The 27,020-nt window shown below is 41.9% G+C and overlaps 1 protein-coding gene across 6 annotated transcripts in view; it reads left to right on the top strand.

Annotated features, from left to right (window-relative positions):
- LOC134355877 (transmembrane and death domain protein 1-like) overlaps positions 1-20,238 on the top strand; it is a 41,255-nt gene extending 21,017 nt beyond the window's left edge. For all 6 annotated transcript variants that reach the window (XM_063066392.1, XM_063066386.1, XM_063066391.1 and 3 more), the window contains 4 exons: positions 5,875-6,051; positions 9,648-9,767; positions 15,056-15,208; positions 19,821-20,238. In XM_063066392.1, the coding sequence (XP_062922462.1) occupies positions 5,901-6,051; positions 9,648-9,767; positions 15,056-15,208; positions 19,821-20,107 (711 nt within the window). In that variant the 5' untranslated portion in view covers positions 5,875-5,900 and the 3' untranslated portion in view covers positions 20,108-20,238. The remainder of the gene's footprint in view (positions 1-5,874; positions 6,052-9,647; positions 9,768-15,055; positions 15,209-19,820) is intronic.
- The last annotated feature ends 6,782 nt before the right edge of the window (positions 20,239-27,020 follow it).

Genomic DNA, 27,020 nt, shown 5'->3' with positions numbered 1-27,020 from the left:
CTCCTTTCACTGAGAGCGCCACGGGAGATTATGGATTAGACAAAGAAGAGATTTCAGTGTGATATTGATTCAGGTACACTATGGGTACTGTACATTTTAGCTGGTACTCAAGACAGTAATACTGATGCTGGGGAATGAAGTGAGGTTATGAGTAAACGTCATGAAGGAAGCACAAAATTCCTGTTTTGGAGTTGATTGACTCATCAAATGTGCACCAGTATTCAGACATGAAAAATCGTAAGAATGCAGAATGCTGGAACTCAAATGCTGAGGAGAAGAAGAAGGTTGTCTAAGGTTACATTAAGATCAACAGGGAAGGGGCCAGGAGAATGTCTGATGGAATTTAGCTCAGATCAATGGGAGGTAATGCATTTTGGGAAGTTGAACCAGGGCAGGGCAGATAAACAGTAAATGGCAGGGTCTGGGGTAGTGTGGGTGAACAGACCTCAGAATACAGGCCCATTGCATCCTGAAATCTGGGGCACTGCTATGAGAAAGACATATTGGCAAGAGAGAGCGTAGAAAAGATTCACAAGGATGTTCCGTGGATTGTTGGGCATGAGCTAGAGGAGGAGATTGGATGGGCTGGGAATGAAGGAAGCTGAGTGGTGACTCTATGGAGATTTATGAAACTATGTGAGGTGTAGTTACGGGAGATAGCCAATATTTGCTTCTCATAGCAGGAGAGTCTAAAAGAAGAGGGCACAGAAGTTGAGAGGGAGGAGGTTTAAAGGGAATCTGAGGAGTAAATGTTCACATAAAGGGAAGTTGCTATCTGGAATGAGCTACCAGTGGAGGTAATGGAGATAGGGACAGCCAACATTCAGAGTCATCTGGACAGGTACTTGAATGAGCCATGCTGAGAGAGTTATGGCACTATTCCTGGTAGCTGAGTCTGGTACAGATGGGCATAATTGTTGACATTTACGTGACGGCTGAAGGGCCTGTTTCTCCATTGTACAACCCTATGATGTTGTCTCTAGTACAGAATAGATCAGACTGCTTTGTGAAGGGTCTGTTTCTCTATTGTACAACCCAGTTTTATATTTTTGGGGATAAAAATAATAGGCTCTTAGCTTCCCAATTAAGGGCTGCTAGAGCTAAAAGACAAATTTTAAAGATTCGTAAAGATAATGGAGATTTAGTAAGTAATTATGAAGATATTAATAATTTTTTTAGGGTTCTTATTCCAATCTTTATAAATCTCAGTTTCCTGCAGATCCCTCCAAAATGAAGGCTTTTTTATATAAGATTAAATTTCCTCAAATTACTGCTAAAGATCAACAGACCCTTTATGCTCCAATTGTTGAGCATGAAATTCAGAAAGCTATATGGTCAATGCAATTAGGTAAAGCTCCTGGACTCGATGGTTATTTGGTAGGATTTTACAAAAAATTTGAAAAGTTACTTTCTCCATACCTTTTGGAAATATTTCATGAATCTTTTAAGAAAGGTAACTTACCTTCTTCTTTTTATGAAGCGTCTGTTTCTTTAATCCTTAAGAAAGATAAAGATCCGACTGAATGCTTATCTTATAGATCTATTTTTGCTATTAAATGTGGATGCTAAAATTCTTTCCAAGATAATGTCTAACCGTTTGGAAAACATTTTATCTAAAATTATCTCTATGGATCAAACAGGCTTTATTAGAGGCCGTTATTCTTTTTCCAATGTTCGGAGATTGATGAATATTATATATTCACCATTATCCAAAACACCCCAATGTGTTATTTCTCTGGATGCAGAAAAGACATTTGATAGAGTTAAATGGACTTACTTGTTTAATGTATTAGAGAAATTTGGCTTTGGTAATAATTTTAATAAGTGGATTCAAATGATATATAAGAACTCTATCGCTGCTGTTATTACTATTAATCTTAGGTCTCCCTTTTTTTCACTTTCACGATGTACTCGAGAAGGGTGTCCGTTAAGTCCTTTATTATTTAATCTCGTACTGGAGCCTTTGGCTATAACAATTCGTGAAGCTAAAAACATTCATGGTATTTCTACAAATGGGACCATACATAAGGTCTCTCTTTATGCAGATGATCTTTTGGTTTATATTTCGAATCCTGAAGAATCTATTCCTAATCTTCTGGAATTATTAAATGATTTTGGAAAACTTTCAGGATATAAACTTAACTTAAACAAAAGTGAATTGTTCCCTTTAAATGTTCCTGTTTTTATATATAATGATATTCCATTTAGAACTGTGAATTCTTTTAAATGTTTGGGTATTACTATTACAAAAAAAAAATCTTTATAAAGCTAATGTAGTTCCTTTATTGAACTCTATGAAACAATTACTTTCTAGATGGAATCCTCCTACACTTTCTTCAATAGGTTGTATTCATGCCGTGAAAATGATGATTTTAGCTAGATTTTTATATATTTTTCAAAATACACCTATTTTTCTAACTAAAAAATTTTTTGATCAAATTGATTCTACTATTTCGTCCTTTATTTGGAATGATAAAAAACCAAGAGTTAATAAGTTTCATTTACAAAAATCCCCCAAAAATGGTAGACTTACGCTACCTAATTTAAGATTGTATTATTAGGCTGTTAATATTCAACAACTATGTTTTTGGGTATATTGGCTCGATAAGAGCCAAAAAAACCAGTTTGGATTGATTTGGAATTAAAAGCTATTAAACAATTTCATTTAACTTCATTATTAGGAGCTTCATTACCTTTACAACTTGCTTAAATTCCCAATTTAAATCTCAACCCTGTTATTAAACAGTCCTTACGGATTTGGTTTCAGTTTCGCAACTCTTTTAATTTTAAACAATTTAAATTGCCTAGCCCTGTATTTCGAAATTTGCTATTTAAACCTTCAATTACTGATCCCATTTTTCTTTTATGGAGAAATAAGGGGATTTGTTCTTTTGCAGATTTATTTAGTGATGGTCGATTGATGACTTTTGAAGAGTTAATTAGCAAATATTCTCTCTCATACACATATCTTGCAATATTTTCAGGTTAGGCATTTTTTACAAAAATATGTTTCTATGTTTCCATATATGCAAGAATCTGATTTGTTGGATACTATTTTGAATATGAATCCTTTAGTGAGAGGTTCCATTTGTAGAATTTATAATTTATTTTTACTACAAAAAGATAACCTGTCACTAAAGATTAAACAAGATTGGGAGAGAGAACTTAATATGACTTTTGTTAATGAAGATTGGTTCTGAGTTCTGAAAATGGTTAATTCTTCTTTGATATGTGCCAATCATTGTTTAATTCAATTTAAAATTGGTCACCGTTATTATTTAACAAAGGAGAGACTATCCAAAATATTTCTGAATATAGACAACTGTTGTAATAGGTGTAAAAATGAAGTAGCTACTCTGTCACATATGTTCTGGTCATGTCCCTCATTGAAATCTTTTTGGAAATCTTTATTTTCTACAATTTCTAAAGCTTTGAAAATCAATTTACCACCTAGTACATTGACAGTTCTATTTGGAATAGTTCCGTATCATATTCAAGGTATTTCATTTTCAAAAAAACACGTAATTGCATTCGTTACATTGTTGGCAAGAAGAGCTATTTTATTGAAGTGGAAAGATACTTCTGCTCCTACACTAACTCAATGGTTTTCCCAAGTAATGTTATGTCTTAGTTTGGAAAATATTAGTAGAACTTTTGATCCCCGATTCGATTTTGAGAGAAGGTGGGGCTCTTTTGCCAAATATTATCATTTAATATGAATTAATTTATATGATTTCCTTCCAATTTTATGTTATATAGATGTGATTTGGTGGTTGTTTTTTTTAAATCTTTTATATATAGAAACATAGAAACATAGAAAATAGGTGCAGGAGTAGGCCATTCGGCCCTTCGAGCCTGCACCGCCATTTATTATGATCAAGGCTGATCATCCAACTCAGAACCCAGCCTTCCCTCCATACCCCCTGACCCCTGTAGCCACAAGGGCCATATCTAACTCCCTCTTAAACATAGCCAATGAACTGGCCTCAACAGTTTGCTGTGGCAGAGAATTCCACAGATTCACCACTCTCTGTGTGAAGAAGTTTTTCCTAATCTCGGTCCTAAAAGGCTTCCCCTCTATCCTCAAACTGTGACCCCTCGTTCTGGACCTCCCCAACATCGGGAACAATCTTCCCGCATCTAGCCTGTCCAATCCCTTTAGGATCTTATACGTTTCAATCAGATCCCCCCTCAATCTTCTAAATTCCAACGAGTACAAGCCCAGTTCATCCAGTCTTTCTTCATATGAAAGACCTGCCATCCCAGGAATCAATCTGGTGAACCTTCTTTGTACTCCCTCTATGGCAAAGATGTCTTTCCTCAGATTAGGAGACCAAAACTGCACACAATACTCCAGGTGTGGACTCACCAAGGCCTTGTACAACTGCAGTAGTACCTCCCTGCTCCTGTACTCGAATCTTCTCGCTATAAATGCCAGCATATACAGATGATTGTAAGATGTATTCCTCTGAGTGTTGGTTCCTAATGGGGTTTTTTTGTAGTTAGTTGGTTTTTTTTAGTTAGTTGGGGTTCTCTTTTTTCCTTCTTTTTCTTACATAGTTTTTTTTAAATTAACATATGGAAGTTTTTTTTCTTCAGCTTTATTAATTATATATATACTAATTTGTTGAACTTTTGTATTTTATAGCTGTAGAAGATTATATATAAATAAAAAGATTTTAAAGATGAAAATGAGATGTTGTCTCTAGTACAGAATAGGTCAGACTGCTTCCTGAAGGCCTTGTTTCTCCATTGTACAACCCTATGACTGTCCCTAGTACAGAATAGGTCAAACTGGTTCCTGAAGGTCCACCGCTTTCAAAAGAGCCAAGAAACTAAGTGAGGAGCTGACAAGCAAAGTAGAGATAAAAAGTAGGTTCAATTAAGAGATGGCACCTTTGAAAAATCTCACTTTATACTCCAGGTAACAGTTGCCCATGCTGCAAGTCTCCCCTTGCCACACCACCAATATTGTCCAAGGGAAGGGCATTAGGACCCACACAGCTTGGTACCGGTGTTGTCGCAGAGCAATGTGTGGTTAAGTGCCTTGCTGAAGGACACAACACGCTGCCTCAGCTGAGGCTCGAGGTAGCGACATTCAGATCACTAGACCGACACCTTAACCACTTGGCCACATGCCAACAAATCAGCCAAAAGCTATACAATTACATCATGTGGGTAATGTGTTAACATTTCAGCAACCAAAAGGTAAAAAGGTATACATAACTGGCTTTCTGCTAGTAGGTGGTGACAAATCATTACATACTGTGAAAAATAGTATTTGTTAAAGATACAAGTGATTAAAAACACAAATTATGTCAGTAAGAAAGAAACTGTGATTAAAACTATGATCTTAGCCTTGCATTAATTCAACTAATAGCTAACAAAAAGTAATAAAAAAAACAACCAATTCCAACACTACCAATCTAAGTGTCTTCGAGATGGAGACTGACATTTGTACAGGCAGAGAAAAGCCATGCAGAGAGTGTGAAAATCACACCCAGTCAATACCAGAGGGCAGAGGGGTTGTGATGTCGCCCTGCTGACCTCATTTATATTTTGTCAGCAAATTAACTATCTGAGGTGAAATTTGTCACTGATGCAGTGAACACACCAGCAAATGAAGCAGAAAAATAACAACACAAACACGAGGAAATCTGCAGATGCTGAAATTTCAAGCAACACACATAAAAGTTGCTGGTGAACACAGCAGCGCAAACACGAGGAAATCTACAGGTGCTGGAATTTCACAAACACGGGAACTGCTGCGTTCACCAGAAAACTAACAATCTTATTTCATCTTATTGCATCTGCAGATATCCTTGTGTTTGAATCTTATTTCATTCACTGATAGAAACACGTTTTCTCCCTCAGCTGCAGACAATATAGGAATTCACCAAATGGGTCGAATTGCAGACATGCTGACCTTTGTGGAATGTGAGGCTTTATACACAAAGCTGACAAACCCGGAGAAGGACATTACTCAGGAATTTAACAACATGTTAGAAGAAAATGACAATCTTTTCAAGACTAGAAAACGCAGAGAAATCAGTAAGTAAATTTACAAATCTGTCCTGGAAGCTCACGATTAATTAAGAACGATGACTGAAAAAATCCATCTTGGTGTCCAAGGTATCAGTGTAAAAAACAAGATCTTGCTAACTTAAAGTTGAATATTTTGTAATACATTTCCTATAGGCATCCATTTTGAAGAGCTAATTGTTCACTGAGGAACAAATCAGGGATTTCTGAGGGCCCATTGTACATACAAGAGCACAGTACAGGGACAGGCCCTTCAGCCCAATATGTTGGTACAGACCATTGATGCCAAACTAAACTAATCCCATTTACCTGTACACAGTCATTATCCTTATCCCTTGCCTGTCCATGTGCCTATTTAAATGTTGCTATTGCATTTGCCTCAACACTCCCCTAGCAGCATGTTCCAGACACCCACCACCTTCCAGGTAAAAGAGGCGTGTGGTTTACTTGCCTAATAAGGCATTAGATGAGGCATTAAGTTCAAAAGTTAGAAAGTTATGCTACAGCTTAATAAATCTTTGGGTAGGCTTTCAATTCTGGTTGCCCCATTATAGAAAGGACATGGAGGCTTTGGAGACAGTGCAAAGAGGTTTACCAGGATGCTGGCTGGATCAGAGGGAATGTGCTCTGCAAGAGCTTAAACAGGCTTAGATTGTTTTCTCTGGAGCATTGGAGGCTGCATAGAAGTGCTGGCCGATCATCGATGGAAACTCACTACTCGACTCTTAATTAACCAAAGCTTGCATTTTATTGCCTCTACACAAACATCAAAATAATTTTGTTGACCCAGGCAAAACAACTTAAAACATCAATTCTACTGTTCCCTCTGTACCAATACTCACTCAGACCACTTGTCCAATTTATAACACCAAAATACAATCTTCCGTTGGCCAGCCGATTGATCCTTCTTCTCCCAGCCCCTGCTATGGGGTTCTTCCTGGTGATATTAGTCTCTAGAGTTCTCGCCCGCCCCCTTACTTTTCTTACTTTTAAACACTTCTTATCAGTTCAAATGATGCACCTCCTTCCTGTTGGCTTGAGGTCATCTGACTGACCTATAATGGGTGACCCAGACACTGAGTGGAGGTAACAGGATTACTTCTGCAAACCTGTCATTGTACCCAATACACAGCTTATCTGAGAATGATCACACATTTCGTAGATCAATAGCAGAAGCTCCTTCTTCAATTGCTCCAATTAAGTTATCCCAGAGGAAGAATCAGTTCACCAAACAGTTCACAAAATAGAGGTTACAGAGATGCTTCACAAAATGGCAGCCTCCATTCCTTCAAGCACATGGCAAGAACAAAGACAAATGTTCTATAGTTCTGTGATACTGTGGTACCTTTTCAATCTATTGTACTGTGCGAAAGTCTTAGGCCCATATACATAGCTAGGGTATCTAAGACTTTTGCACAGTACTACATTTGTCGAGGTGAGTTTGTCTGCTCTCATTGTTCTTGACCAATTTGAGTTTGATGTTTTCTCCCATATTTTAATTCCTTCATGGCCAACAGTTTATACAATTATGAAAGGCATAGATAGAGTAGACAGCTGATAACTTCTCCCGAGGGCCGAAATGACTATACTAGATGGGTCAATTAAAGGTGAGGGGAGAACTTTCAAGGGAGGCATGTCGAGCAAGATTTTTAAAAAATATAAATACCAATTATTGATGCCTGGAATGTAGTGCCAGGGGAAAAGGTTAGGACCGATATTGAAGACATTTAAGAGGCAGTGGGAGGTAAATGACTGGAAATGAGTCAAAGAACCACATAGTGGACCATCCTCCTTGCCAACCATGGACATTACAGAATGCCTTTCTGGTGTACTAATTCTGAGCAATTTCACAGCTGTAGAAAGATATTAATTAATGGAGGACAAGAGCAAGGTGTTTAAACCATATGACAGAAGGATTGGAAGTAAGAGATCTTTCCCTCCTCCACAGGGGATAGTAGGAAACTGCCTCTTACTGGCAGAAATCCTGAACAGATTTAAAAAGTTGTTGGATTTTTTTCCAGGACCTCTGGCCCTGCATAACAATGGACTAAGCACTGGAAGGTGGAATTGGTATTCTTATTTAACCAGCCTTCTTATGGTTGTAAATGTTCTATAGTTCTGTGATGTTGTGGTACTTTTTCAATCTACAGCACTGTGCAAAAGTTTAATGCACATATGCAGTAAAAAGCTCGGGTGCCTAAGACTTTTACACAGTACTGTATTTGTCAACATAAAGTGGAGAGCTGGATTGTAGATCTGGTGAGAGTAAAGGATGTCGAGAATCGTGAAGCTAGAGCACTGCGTGAGGGCTGTGGGACAGATGGCAGAGAAGGAATGCTTGGGGCGGGTGTTGGCTCCAGTGTAGAAACACTCATCCCTGAGACACCAGACAGGGTCATTTGATTCCAAACAACTGGTTTGTTGATCATTACAGAATGTCTTTCTGGTGTTTCCCACTCCCTCCTCTTTCCCTTCCCCTTGTCCCAACTATGATCCCTCTCCCTGCCCCCTTCCCACTCTCAGTCCACAACAGACACCCATATCAGAATCAGGTTTGTCACCACTCACATACGTCGTGAAATTTGCTTTTTTCGTGGCAGCAGTACAGTGCAATACATAAAATTACGACAGTACAATGCAAATGTCTTAGGCACCCTAGATACGTATATACTGTATGTGCCAAAGATTTTTGCACAGTACAGTAAATTTCCAGTGAAAGCACCTTGGTGTGTTTTGCTGCATTGAAGTTGCTGTAAGGCAAAATGCCCTCTGATGTTCCAAAAATGTCACCTTCAAGGTCCAAGGTTCAGGGTTCAAACTACATTTATTATCATAGTATGTATGCAGTATACAACTCTGAGATTCTTCTTCAGACAGCCATGTAACAAAGAAAATCATGAAACCCTTTCAAAGAGAAACATCATCCCCCCCAACACACAAAATCAAGAAATCTCACAAATGGCAATAAGAACATCACCAACCCCCTTGCAAAAAAAACAATAAATCATGCATAGGGCAATAACAAAGAATGGGCAAAAATATAGATATAAGAACATAAACTGAGAGAGTCCAACTTGATCTACAGTCCACTCCAGAAATTGCAGAGTTCCAAAACCTCCTCGAACAGCATCACGGGAGAGAGAGAGAGAGCATTCGAACACAGAGGCCGTTCCTTTGGAGCAGCAAACGAGAAGCCGCCATGTGCAGAAACCTTTTCCGGTTTTCAATCCACCACCACGTTGCGCTGAATCCTGACATCCCAGTGTCTAAGCTTCACCGTCAAACCAGGGTTATGGGTTAGACTGATGTTGTGTGTGAATTGTGCTCTCCCCTGCTCAGCTATTGGGACTAATCTTCAGTTTCAAGAGAAAATAGAAGGGAGATGCTGCTTTCCCACAATCTTAAAAATGGTTAACGATTAACGATTAGGCATTAACTTCCACCCTTGAACTAGACTGGAGTAAGGTGGGATTTAATGTATGAGGAATTCAGAGACTGAACCATGTTAATATCACTGCGCATTCAGAACTGCTCAGAACTACAACTTACCATCCCACAGAGTGTAATCAATCCGTTTTTCCATCATTTATTGGTCTGCTTCTTAGCCGATTTCAAAGACTGCAAGGGAATTCTGATCAACTGGCTGAGAATGGATGGTGACAGTATGTACTGGGATCGGCTGTCACGAGCATTGAGACAGGTTGGTCGGGAAGACGTAGATAAAGGTAATTTTAATAAATAATGCATATTTGACCAGTAATCTCATTCAATGATCATAGTTTATTATCAAAACTGAATCAAGTATGCATTTGGTTGTGTATTATCTAAAATACTAGAACTTGGATTAATAAAATGAAGATGTCTTCACTATAATGTTTTTATCCATGAATTGTCACCTTGTCGTGGTGGAGAAGCTTGTGTGGTCCTGTGATCTCAAGAGCGATGCTGTCTGGAGCTATTTCATTGTTCTTGACCAATTTAAGTTCGATGTTTTCTTCCATATTTTAATTCCTTCATGCTCAACAGTTTATATGATTATGAAAGGCATAGATAGAGCAGACAGCTGGTAACTTCTCCCGAGGGTCGAAATGACTATACTAGGTGGGTCAATTAAAGGTGAGAGGGGGGCATGTTGAGCAAGATCTTAAAAAATATGTATTTTTTATATTTTATAAATAACATGTCACCCATGGCGGTAAGGTCGAGGGTGAGGTTCCTGACAAAGAACAATCCAACAAAGACCTCAACAGTGGAACAGGCGGACGAAGTTACTTCGAACTGAACGGCTGTGAAGGCGGATGAAGGCTGCAACAAATCCATCAGCTCCAATCGTCGTGGTTTCCGTGCCATTGGAATCAGTTGGTTGATTTGTGAAGTATCGTGTGCTTCTTGGAGTGCAACATCAAGTACATGTTAAACAAATACACACACAGGCGTCTTCACTCTGTGGGCCACTTCTTCAGAACGAAGACCATCATCCTCGATCTCGAGGGATAGCCACGACGACAACGATGATGATGTTTTTATTGAAATATAGTGTGGAACAGGTCCATCCAGACCTTGAGAAACACGTGACCCAGCAATCCCCCAATTTCACGCTAGTCTAATCACGGGACAATTTACAATGACCAATTAACCTACCAACCAGCACATCTTTGGACTGTGGGAGGAAACCGGAGCACCCGGAGGAAACCCACACTCTCATATGGAGAATGTACACGTTCCTTATAGGCTGCAGTGGGAATTGAACCAGGTAGCATAACCACTATGTTACCATGCCACCAACCCTAAACTTTGAGTCTTCATCAAGATTAGGGTAAGCTGTTTTCTGAAACAGGATTGACGTGACTACAAAATTTAGACTACATTTGAAATGGGTGTTTGCATTAATTTTTATAACGTTTCCTTTTATAAAGATCTGGGTGGTGGGTTGGAGGTACATCATTACAAAGGAGGTGTAAGGTGCTCCTTCTCTCCGCTAGCCTGCAAGTCACCCTTAGGCAAGGCGTAGCACCTGCTCAGTCACACACACCCCCCCCCCACCATCCAGGGTCACAAGAAGCCATGGGAGCAGGTGGTGGATGGTCGTATGAGCAGCTGGTGCATATCACAAGTCCTGGTTATGTGACCACTGATGCCAGGCTGACAGTCTCTGAAGAGTATTGATAATGGCTGGGGACACCTGTCTTGTAAAGACACTGCCCAGAAGAAGGGAAAGGCAAACCACTTCTGTTGAAAAATTTGCCAGGAGCAATCATGGTCAAAGACCATGATCATCCACATCATACGACATGGCACATAACGACGATCGTGATGAGATAGAGGATAGATGGACATGAATCATGTGCAATGATTAGTTGCATGTTGGCCCATTTAAGCTGCTGCCCCAATTAGTTGACATTTCATGGAAATAGCTAAAAAGGTATAAAAAACACAAATTGTTATTCAACAGAGTAACACATTATGTATTTAAATGAAAGACAGATAAAATTAGAACACTGCAAATAATACTGCTGGTTGTCCGTTGTATCTGAACAATGACAATGCAGGCTACAATTTTGTCCTGTCATCTGCCTGCCCTCCCTGACAGTCTGACTGCATGCTGTCTTTGCCTTTTTACCACTAGCCCTATCCTGAGTCCTTCACTCCAGTTCCCACACCCCTGCCAAATTAGTTTTAACCCTCCCCAACAGCTCGAACAATCCTGCCCACGAGAATATTTGTCCCTCTTGGGTTCAAGTGCAACCCATCCCTTTTGTACAGGTTATACCTCCCGCAGAAGAGATCCCTATGGTCCAAGAACATGAAGCCTTGCCCCCTGTACCAGCTACTCAGCCACCTATGTATCTGCTAAATTATCCCGTTTCTACCCTCAGTAGCGCATGGTATAGGTAGCAATCCAGAAATATAGTCCTGCACTTTGCTAGTAGCTATCCGTTAGTCTTGTGAGACCATGGATTTGTGCCTTGGAAGGTTTCCAGGGCGCAGGCCTGGGCAAGGTTGTGTGGAAGACCAGCAGTTGCCCATGCCGCAAGTCTCCCCTCTCCACGCCACCGATGTTGTCCAAGGGAAGGGCACTAGGGCCGATACAGCCCGGCACTAGTGTCGTCGCAGAGCAATGTGTGGTTAAGTGTCTTGCTCAAGAACACAACACGCTGCCTCAGCGGAGGCTCGAACTAGCGACCTTCAGATCACTAGACCAACGCCTTAACCACTTGGCCACTTTGCTGATCGGAATAATCATATAGACTACTTTCTAAATGGGGAGGAAATTTATAAAACAGAGTTGCAAAGGGATGTGGGAATCCTTGTGCAAGATTCCCTGAAGGTTAACTTGCAGGTTGAGCTGGTGCCAAGAAAGGCAAATGCGATGTTAGTATTCATTTCGAGAGGACTAGAATATAAAAGCAAGGATGTAATGTTGAGGCTTTATATGACATTGGTTAGACCACACTTGGAATATTGTGAGCAGTTTGGGCCCCCTTATCTAAGAAAGGATGTGCTGGCATTGGGGAGGGTCCAGAGGAGGTTCATGAGAATGATTCTAGGGATGAAAGTTAATATATAAAGAGCATTTGATGGCTCTGTGCCTGTACTCACTGTAGTTTAGAAGAATGGGGTGAATCTCATTGAAATCTATCAAAGATTGAAAGGCCTAGACATAGTGGATGTAGTGAAGATGTTTCCAATCACTGGGGAGTCTGAGTTGAGGACACAGCCTTAGAATAGAAGGATATTCCTTTAGAACAGAGATAAGGGAGAAGTTCTTTAGGTTGTGCCCTCCTTCGGTCAGTGAATCTCTGGAAATCCTTGCGACAGACAGCTATGGAGGCTAAGTCAGTTAGTATATTTAAAGTGGAGGTTGATTGTTTCTTGATTATTAAATGTATCAAAGTTTAAGGGGAGAAGACAGGAGAATGGGATTGAGGAGGATTGTGATCAATGGTGACGGCTTAGCAACAATAACCAGTTTGGCAGAGAGAGAATCTGTATTTACCAACAAGTACCTTTATTGTCTAAAGTAATAAGTGCATAAATTCATAAACTAAGTTCCTGTGTGCACTCCCACTAGGGTACAGGAAATGACCTTAAATATTCTTGGCTCTTGAATCAAGAGTGAAGGCTTGGAACATGGACTGTTCTATGCAGCCAATGACAAGGCTGGCATAGGTGGGGCCAGTGTGGGTGCCCATGGGTACACCTTGAGTTTGGAGGAAGTGAGAGGAACTGAAAGAGAAATTGTTGAGTGTGAGGACCAATTCTGCCAGATGGAGGAGGGTGGTGGTGGAGGGGAACTGGTTAGGTCTGTTGTTGTTGGGGAGAGCTTTAAGGCCTTCTTGATGCATGATAGAAGTGTATAGGGACTGGACATCCATGGAGAGAATGAGGCAATCACACACAGGGAACTAACACTTGTTGAAGTAATCAAGAGCTTGTGAAGTGACACAGATATACGTACATGGGAAAGGCTGAACCGAGGGGTATAATATGAAATCTAAATTCATAGGCACAAGTTCAGTGGGGCAGGAGCAGGCAGAAACAATGGGCCAACCCAGGCATTCAGTTTTGTGAATCTTGGGTGGTAGGTAGAAGTGAACAGTCGGGAGTAAGGGAACTATGATCCTAGTGGCTGTGGATGGGAGATCTCCAGAGTAGATGAGGTTGGTGATGATGCAGGAAACTATGGCCTGATGATACAGAGTGAGGCTCTCTTCAAAGGTTAAGTACGAAGAAGTGTTTGAGAGTTGCTGCCTGGCCTCAGCAATGTGAAGGTCAGTCCATCAAACTACAGCAGCAATCACTTGTCTGCCAGTTTGAGCGTGATGTTGCAATCGGTGTGGACAGAGTGCAGGGCTGTGTGTTCACAGGGAGTAAGGTTCAAGGAGGAGAGAAGAGCGCTGAAGTCGAGCCTGTTGCTCTCTTTTTGGCAATTAAATATGTACAGATTAGAGCAAACGGAGAACCACATGGGGGTGTTCGAGAAGAGGAGGAGGGCTAGAGATGGGAGAAGGGGTCATTGCTGCAGGGTAGGCTAGCTCACTGAGGTGCAAGCAAAGGGGTCAAAGGTAAGACCCTTGCTGAGGACAGATCTTTCTGCCCCAAAGAGAGGAAACTTGGAGAGGATCCTGAAGATACAACAGAGGTTACACCTGGGATCTGAGGTGGGAGGCGAAGACAGTTGAAGGAGAGGTGAGGGTTGGGGTGTTTACGGAAGGTAGGAATGGAGAAAGGTGTAGGCTGTGAGGAATGAAGAGGTGATGAGGGAGTCTGAGAGACCCACGGTTGGTAGGGAGTCATGATGGGTGAAAGGGAGCCCAGGGGCACAGTGGCAATGAGAAAGGTTTCAACATGGAGTTGGAGGAAGCTGGAGATGTCCAGGGCCTTCAGAACCAGAGTTGGAGACAGCAGGACCCACTGCCTGGATGTTTAACAACAGAATGTTTCAATAAACAACTGAATTCTAAAATAGCGACAAAGGTTCAAAGGATCATTTAATTTCTAAGTATGTGTACAGTATGCAACCTGAAGTTCTTACTCTTCACAGACATTCACAAGACAAGAAACCCCACAGAATGAATGATAGATCATCAAAGCCCCGAAGCCCCCTGCCTCTTCCCTTCATGCAAGTAGCAGCTAAAGCATTGAACCCGCATGAGCCAGCAGAAGGACTGACCCTCCCACCATGCAAGCAACACCAGAAGCCCCAAGGTGTCCTTGATCCAGAGTCCATCAGAACTACAGCCCACAACCAGCAGTTTGGTATCTCAGACAGATCTCCCTCCCGGCGATTACATAACGTAATATCAGTAAAGCTAATTCAGCATGTGAATGTTACCTGGGCAGGTTTGTTAACAAAGGCAACTGTAGGGACTCTATATTTTGTCGTCAATCTGTTTTATAATGTCTCATAATTTCACAATGCATCATGTCTTATAAGAAATAAGCACAGTGAAAACCACATGCAGAAAGCTGGAAGCCACTGAGATCATTACAATCTGTCTCCTTTTGCCAGAAATGAGAAAGAACATGAACCAAGACAAAACCCTGGAGGTGCAAAAGAATATTGAAGAATATGGTAAAATATTGAAACATGCCCATTCCTCACTAGTTGTGACAGATGATGAAATCAAAGTTAAGGAGCAAAACAGAGAAAAACGTAGTGAAGGTAAGTTCAAATTTAAATGATAAACCCTATGCTTTGTAATCCGTATAGATTCATAGGGTGTTGATTGTTGATAAGAGGGGGACATGATAGCAGTGCTTAGAGTTGACATTCTTTCCAATTTTTTTATTAATATCAAAATATTAAACATAGCATAGTATTAATACAAAGCTATTGGGATTACATTGTTAATAATTAGCATATATAAATATAAACTCAGTTAACACACAGATATTAAACCTCCCAAAATCTTGCAAAATACGAATATAATATAAAAAAATGCAGAAGTAGCATGAAAAAAGAAAAAAAACAAAATACCCCAAAAAGGAAACTAATCTAAACAATACTAATCAACTAAAGAAAAGAAAAAGACATGGGCTGTTGTGTTACGTCAAATAGGAGCATTAGTGTCATTAACTCCACTCCTCCCTCCATATAGTTGAAAGTAATAGAATAGATTAGGAAAAGGTCAAATTACATCTTATGGAAGTGTTGAATAAATGGCCTCCAAGTCTTTTCAAATTTAATAGAAGGATCATAAATGACACTTCTAATTTTTTCTAAATTTAAACACAACATAGTTTGAGAGAACCAATGAAATGTAATGGGAGGATTAATCTCTTTCCAATTCAGCAAAATGGATCTTCTAGCCATTAGTGTAACAAATACAATCATCCGACGAGCTGAAGAGGTTAAATTATTTGGTTCTATCATTGGTAAACCAAAAATTGCAGTAATAGGGTGAGGTTGTAAATCAATACTCAAAGCAGCTGAAATGATATCAAAGATACCTTTCCAGTAATTTTTCAAAAAAGGACATGACCAAAACATATGAGTTAAAGAAGCGATCTCAGAGTGACATCTGTCACATACAGGATTTATATGAGAGTAATAACGAGCTAATTTATCCTTAGACATATGGGCCCTATGTACTACTTTAAACTGTATCAGCGCGTGTTTAGCACATATAGAGGAAGAATTAACTAATTGGAGAAATTTCTCCCATTTTTCAATAGGTAAAGTAAGCTTAGGTTCCCTTTCCCAATCATTCTTAATTTCATTAGATAAGTCTGGATGTATTTTCATAATTATATTATAAATAGTTGCTATTACACCTTTCTGAAAAGGATTTAAATCTAAATTTTTTTCCAAAATATCCGTTGGATATAGGTTCGGAAAGGTAGGAAGAACAGTATTTAAAAAGTTTCTAATCTGTAAATATCTAAAGAAATGGGATCTAGGCAAATTATATTTATTAGATAATTGTTCAAAGGACATGAAACAGTTATCCAAAAATAGATCATAAAATCGAAATATACCTTTGGTTTTCCAAACCAAATAGGCTTGATCCATAATGGAGGGTTGAAAAAAAAGTTAGATATAATAGATAGATATAATATATAATATAACACATTTTAATTCCACATCCCATTCCCATTCTGACATGTCTATCTACGGCCTCCTCTACTGTAAAGATGAAGCCACACTCAGGTTGGAGGAACAACATCTTATATTCCATCTGGGTAGCCTCCAAACTGATGGCATGAACATCGACTTCTCTAACTTCCGCTAGTACCCCACCACCCCCTAATACCCCATCCGTTATTTATTTTTATGCATACATTCTTTCTCTCACTCTCCTTTTTCTCTCTCTGTCCCTCTGACTATACCCCTTGCCCATCCTCTGTCCCCCCACCGTCTTTCTCCCCGGATCTCCTGGCCCATGATCCTCTCATATCCCCTTTGCCAATCACCTGTCCAACTCTTGGCTCCATCCCTCCCCCTCCTGTCTTCTCCTATCATTTTGGATCTCCATCTCCCCCTCCCACTTTCAAATCTCTTACTAACTCTTCCTTCAGTTAGTCCTGACGAAGGGTCTCGGCCTGAAACGTCGACTGAAACTCTTCCAATAGATGCTGCCTGGCCTGCTGCGTTCACCAGCAACTTTGATGTGTGTTGCTTGAATTTCCAGCATCTGCAGAATTCCTGTTGTTAGATATAATAGGGCTTGCCAGAATAAATTGATTCAACCCAAAGAATTTTCGAAATTGAAACCATATTCATAAAGTATATTTAACTATTGGATTATCCATTTGTTTATGCAACTTAGAAAGAGCAAAGGGAAGTGGAAGTCCCTAAAATATTTTAGAGTTGACATTCTTGAGCGATTATCCAGTGAGGCCATGTGGATAGAAGGAAGGGAGGATCACTCTATCAGGTCTGTATTATAATTGTCTGCCGGAAGATAAGGAGCAGGTGTGTAGAGAAATAGTTCACGGTTGTAAGAATCCTGATAAAGGGTCTTGGCTGAAACTGGTAGCCATGCATTTTCCACCAGAGATGCTGCTCAACCTGCAGTATTTTGCATGTGTTGCTCAAGATTTCAAGCATCTGCAGAAAGTATCTTATGTCCCCGTATGAGAATAATAGATTTGTACCAGTGGCAGATTTTAATTTTCCTGGTATTGATTGGATATCCTATGGACATGGCAGAATTTGAGAAGTATGTCTGGGAAATATATAGACTTCTGAGTCAGTATATAGAGAGGCCAACTTGGGAAACTGCATTCCTCTTGGTGAAAAAGGCAGGGTAAGTAACAAGTGGAGGTCAGGAAGCTTTCTGGTTCGAGTGGCCATAATTCTATTAGTTTAAAGACAGTGATGGAAAAGGATAAGACAAGTTGACAGATTATGGTCCTAAACTGAAGCAGGACTAATCGTTTAGGAACGAAGCAGTATCTAGCAAAGGTCGATTGGGTGAATCTGTTTAAAGGAGAAGGAACAAGTAGCAGGTTGGAGGCTTTATTGCTACCAAGAGTCCAAGGGCAGCTTCTTCCTGTTAGGGCAAAGACTAAATCTGACATGACAGAAAACCTCGCATGAAGATAGATATTAAGGCTCTAGACTGGGGGTCCATGGACCCCTCAGTTAGTGGTAGGCATCAATGACATAAAAACGGTTGGCCATCCTTGCTCGGGACAAAATAATATAAGAAACATGTATTGGTTTCAGGAGATCAGAGATGGATGAGTCCTTTGATAACTGCAAAAAGATTAATAATACAGTTAAGAGTAAATAAAGAGAACAAAAAGATTTCTGAACAGTCCATGAAGCTATGAACACTACCTCACTATTTGTTCTTTTTTGCTTTATTTACTTACTTTTTTATTTCTTATTGTAACGTATCGTATTGCACTGTACTGCTCCAGCAAAATAACAAATACCATGACATACAGTGTGTCGATAATAAAAAACCTGATTCTCATCCCGAAGGTAGATGAGAGTATGGGAGGGAGGTCATTTCTTTCATGTGTCACAACCTCTTCTTCTAGCAGCTTGTCCCATACACTCACCACCCTCTGAAAAAGTTGCCTCTCATGTCCCCTTTAAATCTTTCCCCCCTTAGTAAATCTGTGCCCATAATTTTGGACTTCCCTAACCTGAGGAAAAAACTGTTACCATCCATATTATCTACACCTCTCATAACTCTAAACTTTTCTCCTCTGCTCCAAGGAGTGAAGAGCTAGCCTGGCCAATCTCTTTCTATAACTCAGATCATCTAGATCTGGTAACATCCATGAAAATCTTCTCTGCAGCCTTTCCAGTTTAACCGCGCCTTTCCAGTAACAGAATGGACACAACTGTACATCGTACTCCAAATACTCCCCAAAGGAGTATACATCATCGTCATTGTGTGCCACGTTGAATGACGTAGGCAATCATTGTATTTTCTCTACCCAGGTGGTTAGGCTGCAAAAATGGTTTGATAAATGTCGACTTTGGAATTTTCTGTGGAATTAATTATTTGGTTTGGCTCCAAAGGAATTATAGTAAAAACCACTAACAATAAAAACTGGAATAATTGTTTACCTTAAGCTTCCTCTTATGAACGTTTCACTCTGTACTCATATCTTGCTAGTCACTAAATCATTCTTGCATTTCTCATCCTTCTTTTCTCTGTACCTTATCCCCTGCTTCTGTGCTTGGGTTCTGATGAAACGTCTCAGGCCAAAAACATTAACTCTGATTTTCTTCCCACGTGTGGTCTCACCTGCTGAATGTCTTCTGATTGTACATATACATTTATTGATTATTGATTTGTACATTTATTAGAGTCATAGAGAGATACAGCATAGAAACAGGCCCTTCAGCCCATCTAGTTCATGCTGAACCAGCTAAACTGCCTACTCCCATCGAACTGCACCGGGACCATAACCCTCCACACCATGCCATCAGTATATCTATTCAAACTTCTCTTAAGCATTGAAATCAAAGTTGCATACACCACTTGCACCGGCAGCTCATTCCACACTCTCATGATCTCCTGAGTGAAGAAGTTTCCCCTCATGTTCCCCTTAAACTTTTCACCTTTCACCCTTAACCCGTGACCTGTAGTTGTTGTCCCACCCGACTAGTTCAATGATTCACTTATTGAATCCATGAATACTATGTCACTACTTTTTATTCCTCTTTTTGCACTAATTATTTAATTTAAATTTATATATATATCTACTGTAAATCACAGTTGCTATTATTATGTATTGCAATGTACCGCAAATTTCATGTCAGATGCCAGTGATATTAAATCTGATTCTGGTGATTTATTCTGTTTCAGCTCTGGAAATCAACTGGGATGAACTGGAACTCATTGTTGAAATGGAAAAGCTCCCACCATATCCAAGAAAACTCACAGAAGGATTCAAGACAGTACTTTGGGGTGTTTTTTTTGGATATTTTAGTTCCACAATCTTAGGTGCAATCACTCTGTACTTCATCATTAAAATAACAGAGAGAGATTGTATGGAGATAATGCGTCGGTCCAGCGTGCTTCAACGCATCAGGCATCGAAGAAAACAAGTGAAACATGAAGTCTGCTCTTCAGACGATGAAAGCTGTGTGTGAGGAAAAAACTTCCAAACACGCCAAACGTTATTTTCCACAATTCCATGCAGTAAACCATCACCAGAGATGTCAAAATCAAAAATGAGTACTGACTAAAAAGCTGCCTTTAGTATGTTTTCATTAACCATAAAACTAACGTACTCTTGAGTGGCTTTGCCTCCGTTGCATAATCACTGAACATAAAGCAATCACTTCCGGCTGACAAACTGACAGCATTTTCCCCTTTCTCTGCATCCCAGAAGGATAAATAACAAAACCTGAGGAACACAGGGTGAGGGGTAGGTGGAATGAGTTACTAGAGACCTTTGGACAGGTACATAGATAGGGAAAGACATGGACAATTGACTATCTCAGGTAGGCACTGTGGCCTGCATGGTCAACCTGCACCAAAGGGCCTGTTACAGGGCTGTATGACTGTATGAAGCGGTTGCCCGCAGGGATGCTAACTGTATGTTTCCTCTCATGAGAGTTAGCTAAAACTAGGAAAATGCACTTCATCGAGAAGAGAGAATCAGAGTCAGGTTCAATATCACTAACATATGTCATGAAATTTGTTATTGTGCAGCAGTAGTACACTGTAGTACATAAAAACCAAATGGCAGAGGGGAAGAAGCTGTTCCTGAATTACTGAGTGCATGGTTTCAGGCCCCTGTACCTCCTTCCTGATGGTAACAATGAGAACAACGCATGACCCAGGTGATGGTGGTCCTTAATGACAGATGCCACCTTTTTGAGGCAACTCTCCTTGAAAATGCCTTGGATACTGGGGAGGCCAGTGCCCAAGACTAAACTTACAACTCTCTGCAGCAATGGTCCCCCATCCCAACCTCATACCAGACAGTAATTCACCCACTTAGAATGCTGTCCCTGGTACATCTGTAAAAAATGGCCAGAAGAGGAAAAACCCAGAGGGATTGGCAGAGGCCGAGATGGACAGCAGATAACCTTAACCAGCTCAGGAATTGTCAGGTATGGGGAAAGAGCAAGAAATTGGTGTTGAGGTCAGTTTTGAGTCAGCCTTATTAATCATGGACCCAGTTCAAGAAACCTATTAGAACACAGGACACAGGGTAGTACAGCGCAGGAACAGGTCCATCAGCCATGAAGTCTGTGTCAAACATGATACTGAATTAAACTAAATCTCTTCTCCCTTCACGTGATCCATATCTCTCCATTCTATGCATACTTGTGTGTCTATCACATTTCCTCATAAATACCACTGTCATATCTACTTCCACCACTATACCTGGCCATCCATCCCAGGTATCTTTGTGTAAGATACCCAATCTAAAGATTTGATTTAAACTTCCAACCTCTCACTTTAAATACACATCCTCCAGACATTTCTAAACCATGAAAAATATTTTTTGAATGCCTACCCTATTGATAAGGGTGGCATGGGGGAAGATACGTCTCTGCCAGAGGAGGTGTAGGGTGCTCCTCCCCTTCACTAGCCTGTAGGTCACCCTTGGGCAAGGAATAGCACCTGAATGTGAGACAGATACAGGGAAATGACTAGAATGATGGGATCAGATAAGGTGACAGAAACTCAGTGGGTTTAATTTATTCCACCAGCATCATAAGGAAAAGTGAGGACTTGGTAAGTTGGGTTTCATGAGACCTGCAGACCTCTGTGGCTCACCGTACAGCATTGGACTTCTTGGCTTCTCAAGCACTTATATTTACGAATCGTTCAAGCCGCTAAGCTCAGGTACTTTTGGTTTAGCCTTGTCAAGTTAATTATGATTGGCACATGTTTCCCGGATTCTACAATTATTTAAAGGGGTCTCATTGTGCTGTATAAGTGGAATCCTCCAGTGTGTTTGCGGAGAATGACCTGTCTCATGGTGTCGCTCGGTCGTGCCTCCTGTGCTCTGTTGGTATACTTATGTCCACTTGTTTCCATCTCTTCATGGGCAATCTGCTGTTCTTTGGCACCTGGATTGAGATGTCGCTAGGATTCACCGTGACAGAACCTGCCACCCTGTGCTCCTGGGTTGACCTTGTGCCAGTGGTCACCATGACCAGAGTTCCTCTGCTCTTGGGTCCGTTCATGTGAGTATGCACTGTGACATTGGGTAGAACAATGGTAAGTGGAACTTAATCCTGATAAGGGAAAGGTTAACCCCTGTGAGAGTTAGAGGCGACAATGGATGCACATCAACTCTGGCAGGATTTGAAGGCCATTGCTTCCTACAAAGCAAAACCCAACAAATGGCAGTTAACAGGAAAGGTGGAAGTCAAGTTGAGGTCTGGAAGACCAAGAAAACTTTCCGAGAGAACTGCTCGTAGGATTGCTGGAAAGGCAAATCAAAACCCCCGTTTGACTGCGAAACACCTTCAGAAAGATTTAGCAGACTCTGGAGTGGTGGTGAGCTGTTCTACTGTGCAGCGACACTTGCGCAAATGTGTCCTTCATGGAAGAGTCATCAGAAGAAAACTTTTCCTGCGTCATCACCACAAAATTCAGCGTCAGAAGTTTGCAAAGGAACATCTAAACAAGCCTGATGCATTTTGAAAACAAGTCCTGTGGACTGATGAAGTTAAAATAGAACTTTATGGCCGCAATGAGTAAAGGTATGTTTGGAGAAAAAAGGGTGCCGAATTTCATGAAAGGAACACCTCTCCAACTGTTAAGCACGGGGGTGGATCGATCACGCTAAAGGCTTGTCTTGCAGCCAGTGGCATGGGGAAAATTTCACTGGTAGAGGGACGGGTGTCGGGCCGAAACGTCGACTGTTTACTGTTTTCTACAGTTGCTGCCTGACCTGCTGAGTTCCTCCAGCCCTCTATGTGTATTGCTTTGGATTTCCAGCATCTACAAACTTCGTGCTTGCCCTTTTCTATCGATGTATGTGACATTTCTTTTAATTATACCCACATCTCCAACTTCCCCTAGCACCTCGTTCTGCATCTTTACAACCCTCGCCTCCTTAAATTTTCCCCCTCTCACCTTAAACCTGTACCCTGTAGATTTAGACTTCCTTTCCCTGGCGGCAAATGGACTGTGATCATCCACATTACTTATGCCCCTTGTGATTTCATAAAACACACAAAATGCTGGAGGAACTCGACAGATCACGAAGCATCTATGGATCTTGTTTTGCCCCAGATTTCCAGCATGTCAGTACCTTCAGTTGAACTGTCTTTTTGTGTGTTTCCCCCCTAGATGTCAGTCTGTGGTTTTGTATTGCCATGAGCTCCTGTCCCCGCTCCTGCTCTACTCCAGCGCCTGTATTACTGAGTACTCCGTCTCTCTCACCTGTTTCTCATTATTACCTGTATTGCTGCCACGTGTCTCGTTGTGCTCCACCTATCATTTGCCTCTCTGTTTATTGTCAGTGTATCTCAGTCCTGTGTTTTCACCTGTTTGTTGTCAGATTGTGCCAGTGAATTTTCCTGAGTCTTTCCAGCATTTGTATCAGAACTCTGTCTGCCCGAATATTGTCTCTGCCTGTTTCCCGATTCTGGTTTTTGGATTTCTCTGGAATTTTTGATCTCCGCCTGAACTTGGACGCCAACTTTGTTGCCCCCCACTGGATTTGCTACTCAATAAATATCACAGTGCGCACAGTACGTGGTCTGCGATTGGGTCCCTGCTTCAGCCTCCTGACACAGCATCTGCAGAACCTCTTGTGTTTGTGATTTTATAAACGTCCTCAGGTCTCCTTCCACACAGAATCAGAATCAGGTTTATTGTCACCGGCATCGATATGAAATTTGTTAACTTAGCAGCAGCAGTTCAATGCAATACATAATCTAGCAGAGAAAAAAAATTAATAATAAATAAAACAAGTAAATCAATTACGTATATTGAATAGATCTTTTTAAAAATGTGCAAAAACAGAAATACTGTATATTAAAAAACGGCCTTAAACCGGCCCTTCAGCCTGGATGGTTCCGCGGCCACGGCCCATGCATCGCGACGTGACCGTGTGCGAGTCCGCACAATCTGGACGGGCTGAGCCACCCGCAGTCACTTCAACCAGGCTCACAGGAGCCGAGCCAGACAGACTGACAATGCCGGCTTTGCTGAATTCCTGTGGGGTGGGCTAGGCAATAGGCGATCGATGTCACATATTGTTCATGATAGAAACGGTTCGACATGATGCATAAACACGGCCATCGAGCTGTTGTGTTCACTTTCAGAGGCGCTGTCTGACACGATGACGTCGGTCAAACTTGCGGCTTTTGTTCATAATGGAAGGGCTGCGGCTTTTGTTAAACTCATAAAACAACTCTAGCATGTTTTATTTACAAATTTCCGAGTCTCTCACTCAGCTTCCTATCACAGATTTCCTTCAGCTGCATATTCACTGTAGATCTGTTTCCCCCCTCTGTCCGAGAAGTTCTCGACATCTCCGACCAACACGGACATTAAATATTCGTTTAATTCCTACGCCACTTCATTAAGCACCAGTATAGTTTCTCCTGTGTTAGCCCCGTTAAGAATCTAACAGGCGGGGTGGGAAGGGCCGGTGTGACGGGAGCCGCTGCGGGGACAGACCGGGGGGACCGGTATCCCAGACCCTTACACCCGCTCACATGGCGAGCCGAGCTCCGCAGCGTCGCGGTCATTGTCATCGGCGAACCAATCCGGCAGCTCCTTAACTGGCCAATCATCGGCACATAGCGCTCTCATCCGCCCATCCAATCAGAGAGGGCGTCGCTCACAGTGACCAATTAGGAAATCAGTCTGCGATCATAACGGTATTCAATTGGATGACATTGCTAGGACTTTAGCCAATCCTTGTGTGCGGTCTCCGAGAACGGCCAATCAGCCGCGGACCCCCCAACGAGCTGACAGAGGCTGCAGGTCGCCTTCCTCAAGCAAGGGGAGGGGAAGAGAGAAGCAAGAGAGAGCTGCGGTGGGGGGGGGGGGGGGGAGGCGTGAGGTTGAGGGTGGAGGTAGGGGATTGGAGGATGGGGAGTTTTGGGGTAGATAGAGAGAGTGAGGAAAAGTAAGGGAAAGGGAAGGAGGTTGTAGGGGTGTGGGCAAGGGGGAGAGATGAAGGGAATGGATGAGTGGAAGGAGGATGAGTACGGTGCAAGAAGAGGGAAAGAGGTGAAGATGGAGGGGTTGGGGAGGACGGAAGTAGGGGAATAGGAGGTGAAGGGGAGGACTGAAGTAGGGGAATATGAGGTGAGGGGGAGGACGGAAGTAGGGGAATAGGAGGTGAAGGGGAGGACGGAAGTAGGGGAATATGAGGTGGAGGGGAGGGGAGGAAGTAGGGGAATAGGAGGTGAAGGGGAGGACGGAAGTAGGGGAATAGGAGGTGAAGGGGAGGGGAGGAAGTAGGGGAATAGGAGGTGAAGGGGAGGACGGAAGTAGGGGAATAGGAGGTGAAGGGGAGGGGAGGAAGTAGGGGAATAGGAGGTGAAGGGGAGGACGGAAGTAGGGGAATATGAGGTGAAGGGGAGGGGAGGAAGGTAAGGGTGCAGGAGTAGGGGTGGTTCGAAGGGAAGGGGTAATGAGAGAGGGGGAGGTTGAATTGAGAAGAAAACAGGAAATGGAAGGAGGAAGGGGAACAAAGGGGAGGGGGTGTGAGAGGGAAGGGAAGCAGTAGAGAAGGAAAGGTGTGTGGGAAGGAGATGGTGGTGGGTAGGAAGCAAGGGGAAGGGGCATGTGGAGGCAGGAAAGTGGAAGAGTGGAGGAATTGGGGAGGGAGTGGGGTGGAGGTCGTAAGATGTAGGAGAAAGGGCGAAGTGTTAGGGGTAGTAGAGAAATTTGGGATTGGGGTTAGGCGAAGCAGGAAAGAGTGTGTGGAGGATGAAAGGGGAAGGGGAGAGAAGATTTGTATGATGGGGTGGTAAGGGGTAGGACATGGATGGAAAGATGGAGGGAGGGTGGGGTGAGAGGGAGAGCGAAGGTTGGGATGACTCACTTCAGCACCTGTTAGGATAATAAAAGGCACCAAAAGGATCACAGAGGTCTCCCCCCCACCCCAAGTGTGACATTTACCTGGAGGGTTGTACACAAAGGGCCTGAAGCATTGACCCCTCCCATAAGCTCTTTAACCCACTACAGTCAGGAAGGAGGTTCAGCAACATCAGGACTAGGACTGCCAGACTGGGTAACAGCTTCTTCCCTCAGGCTGTGAGACTAGTGAATACTGTGTCATCACCGAGGTCTCGTCACTAGGCAGCGAGCTGTTTACCTGCACTGTGCATTACATGGACTTTGAATTCTATTTTATTATTTGTGGTGATATTTTGTCTTATGTGCTCTGAGTGGTATTTGTTTTGTAGATACACAGTTGTCTGGAGGAACATTGTTTTGTTTGGTTATATGGTCAGATGACAGAGCACTTGAACTTGTGTGGTGACCCTGTGGGTTGTGGGGAGAAGCAGGTACTCTCTCACCTCACCCTGTCACAGCACCGCTTCAGCCCTGACACCGTTAGTGGTGACCTTCTGAGTGTGATCACACCTGCTCCTGCCCGGCTTTTGTCACGCTCTGCACTTCTGCACTTTTAGTTCCAAGTACAGACTGTTTGCTGATGTTAAAGCTGTTGTTACCTGAGCAAATGAACACAGAGTGTCTGCTCCTGACTGGCTTGCATGGTTCAGTCTATGAGTTTCACTCAGGTCAAGCTCAAAGGTTCAAAGGTCAAATTTAATGTCAGAGAAATGTATACAATATACATCCTGAAATGCTTTTTCTTTGAAAAACATCCACGAAAACAGAGAAGTGCCCCAAAGAATGAATGACAGTTAAATGTGAGAACCCCAAAGTACCCCTTCAGCTCCCCCCTCCCGCGCACAAGCGGCTGAGAGCAACAATACCCCTCCCCTACCAGCAAAAAAAAGTGGAAGGGTGGAAGCCTTTGTTTCATTTCCCTCTCTGCCTCTTTCTGGGGCCTTCATTACTTCCATGGCAGGCAGTGTCTGCTCAGCTTGGCCACAGCGTGAA

This window comes from Mobula hypostoma, chromosome 13, assembly GCF_963921235.1.
Source record: "Mobula hypostoma chromosome 13, sMobHyp1.1, whole genome shotgun sequence".
Classification (NCBI taxonomy): Eukaryota; Metazoa; Chordata; class Chondrichthyes; order Myliobatiformes; family Myliobatidae; genus Mobula; species Mobula hypostoma.
Note: the sequence above shows the minus strand (reverse complement) of the source record. Positions and strands in the feature narration are given on the sequence as shown.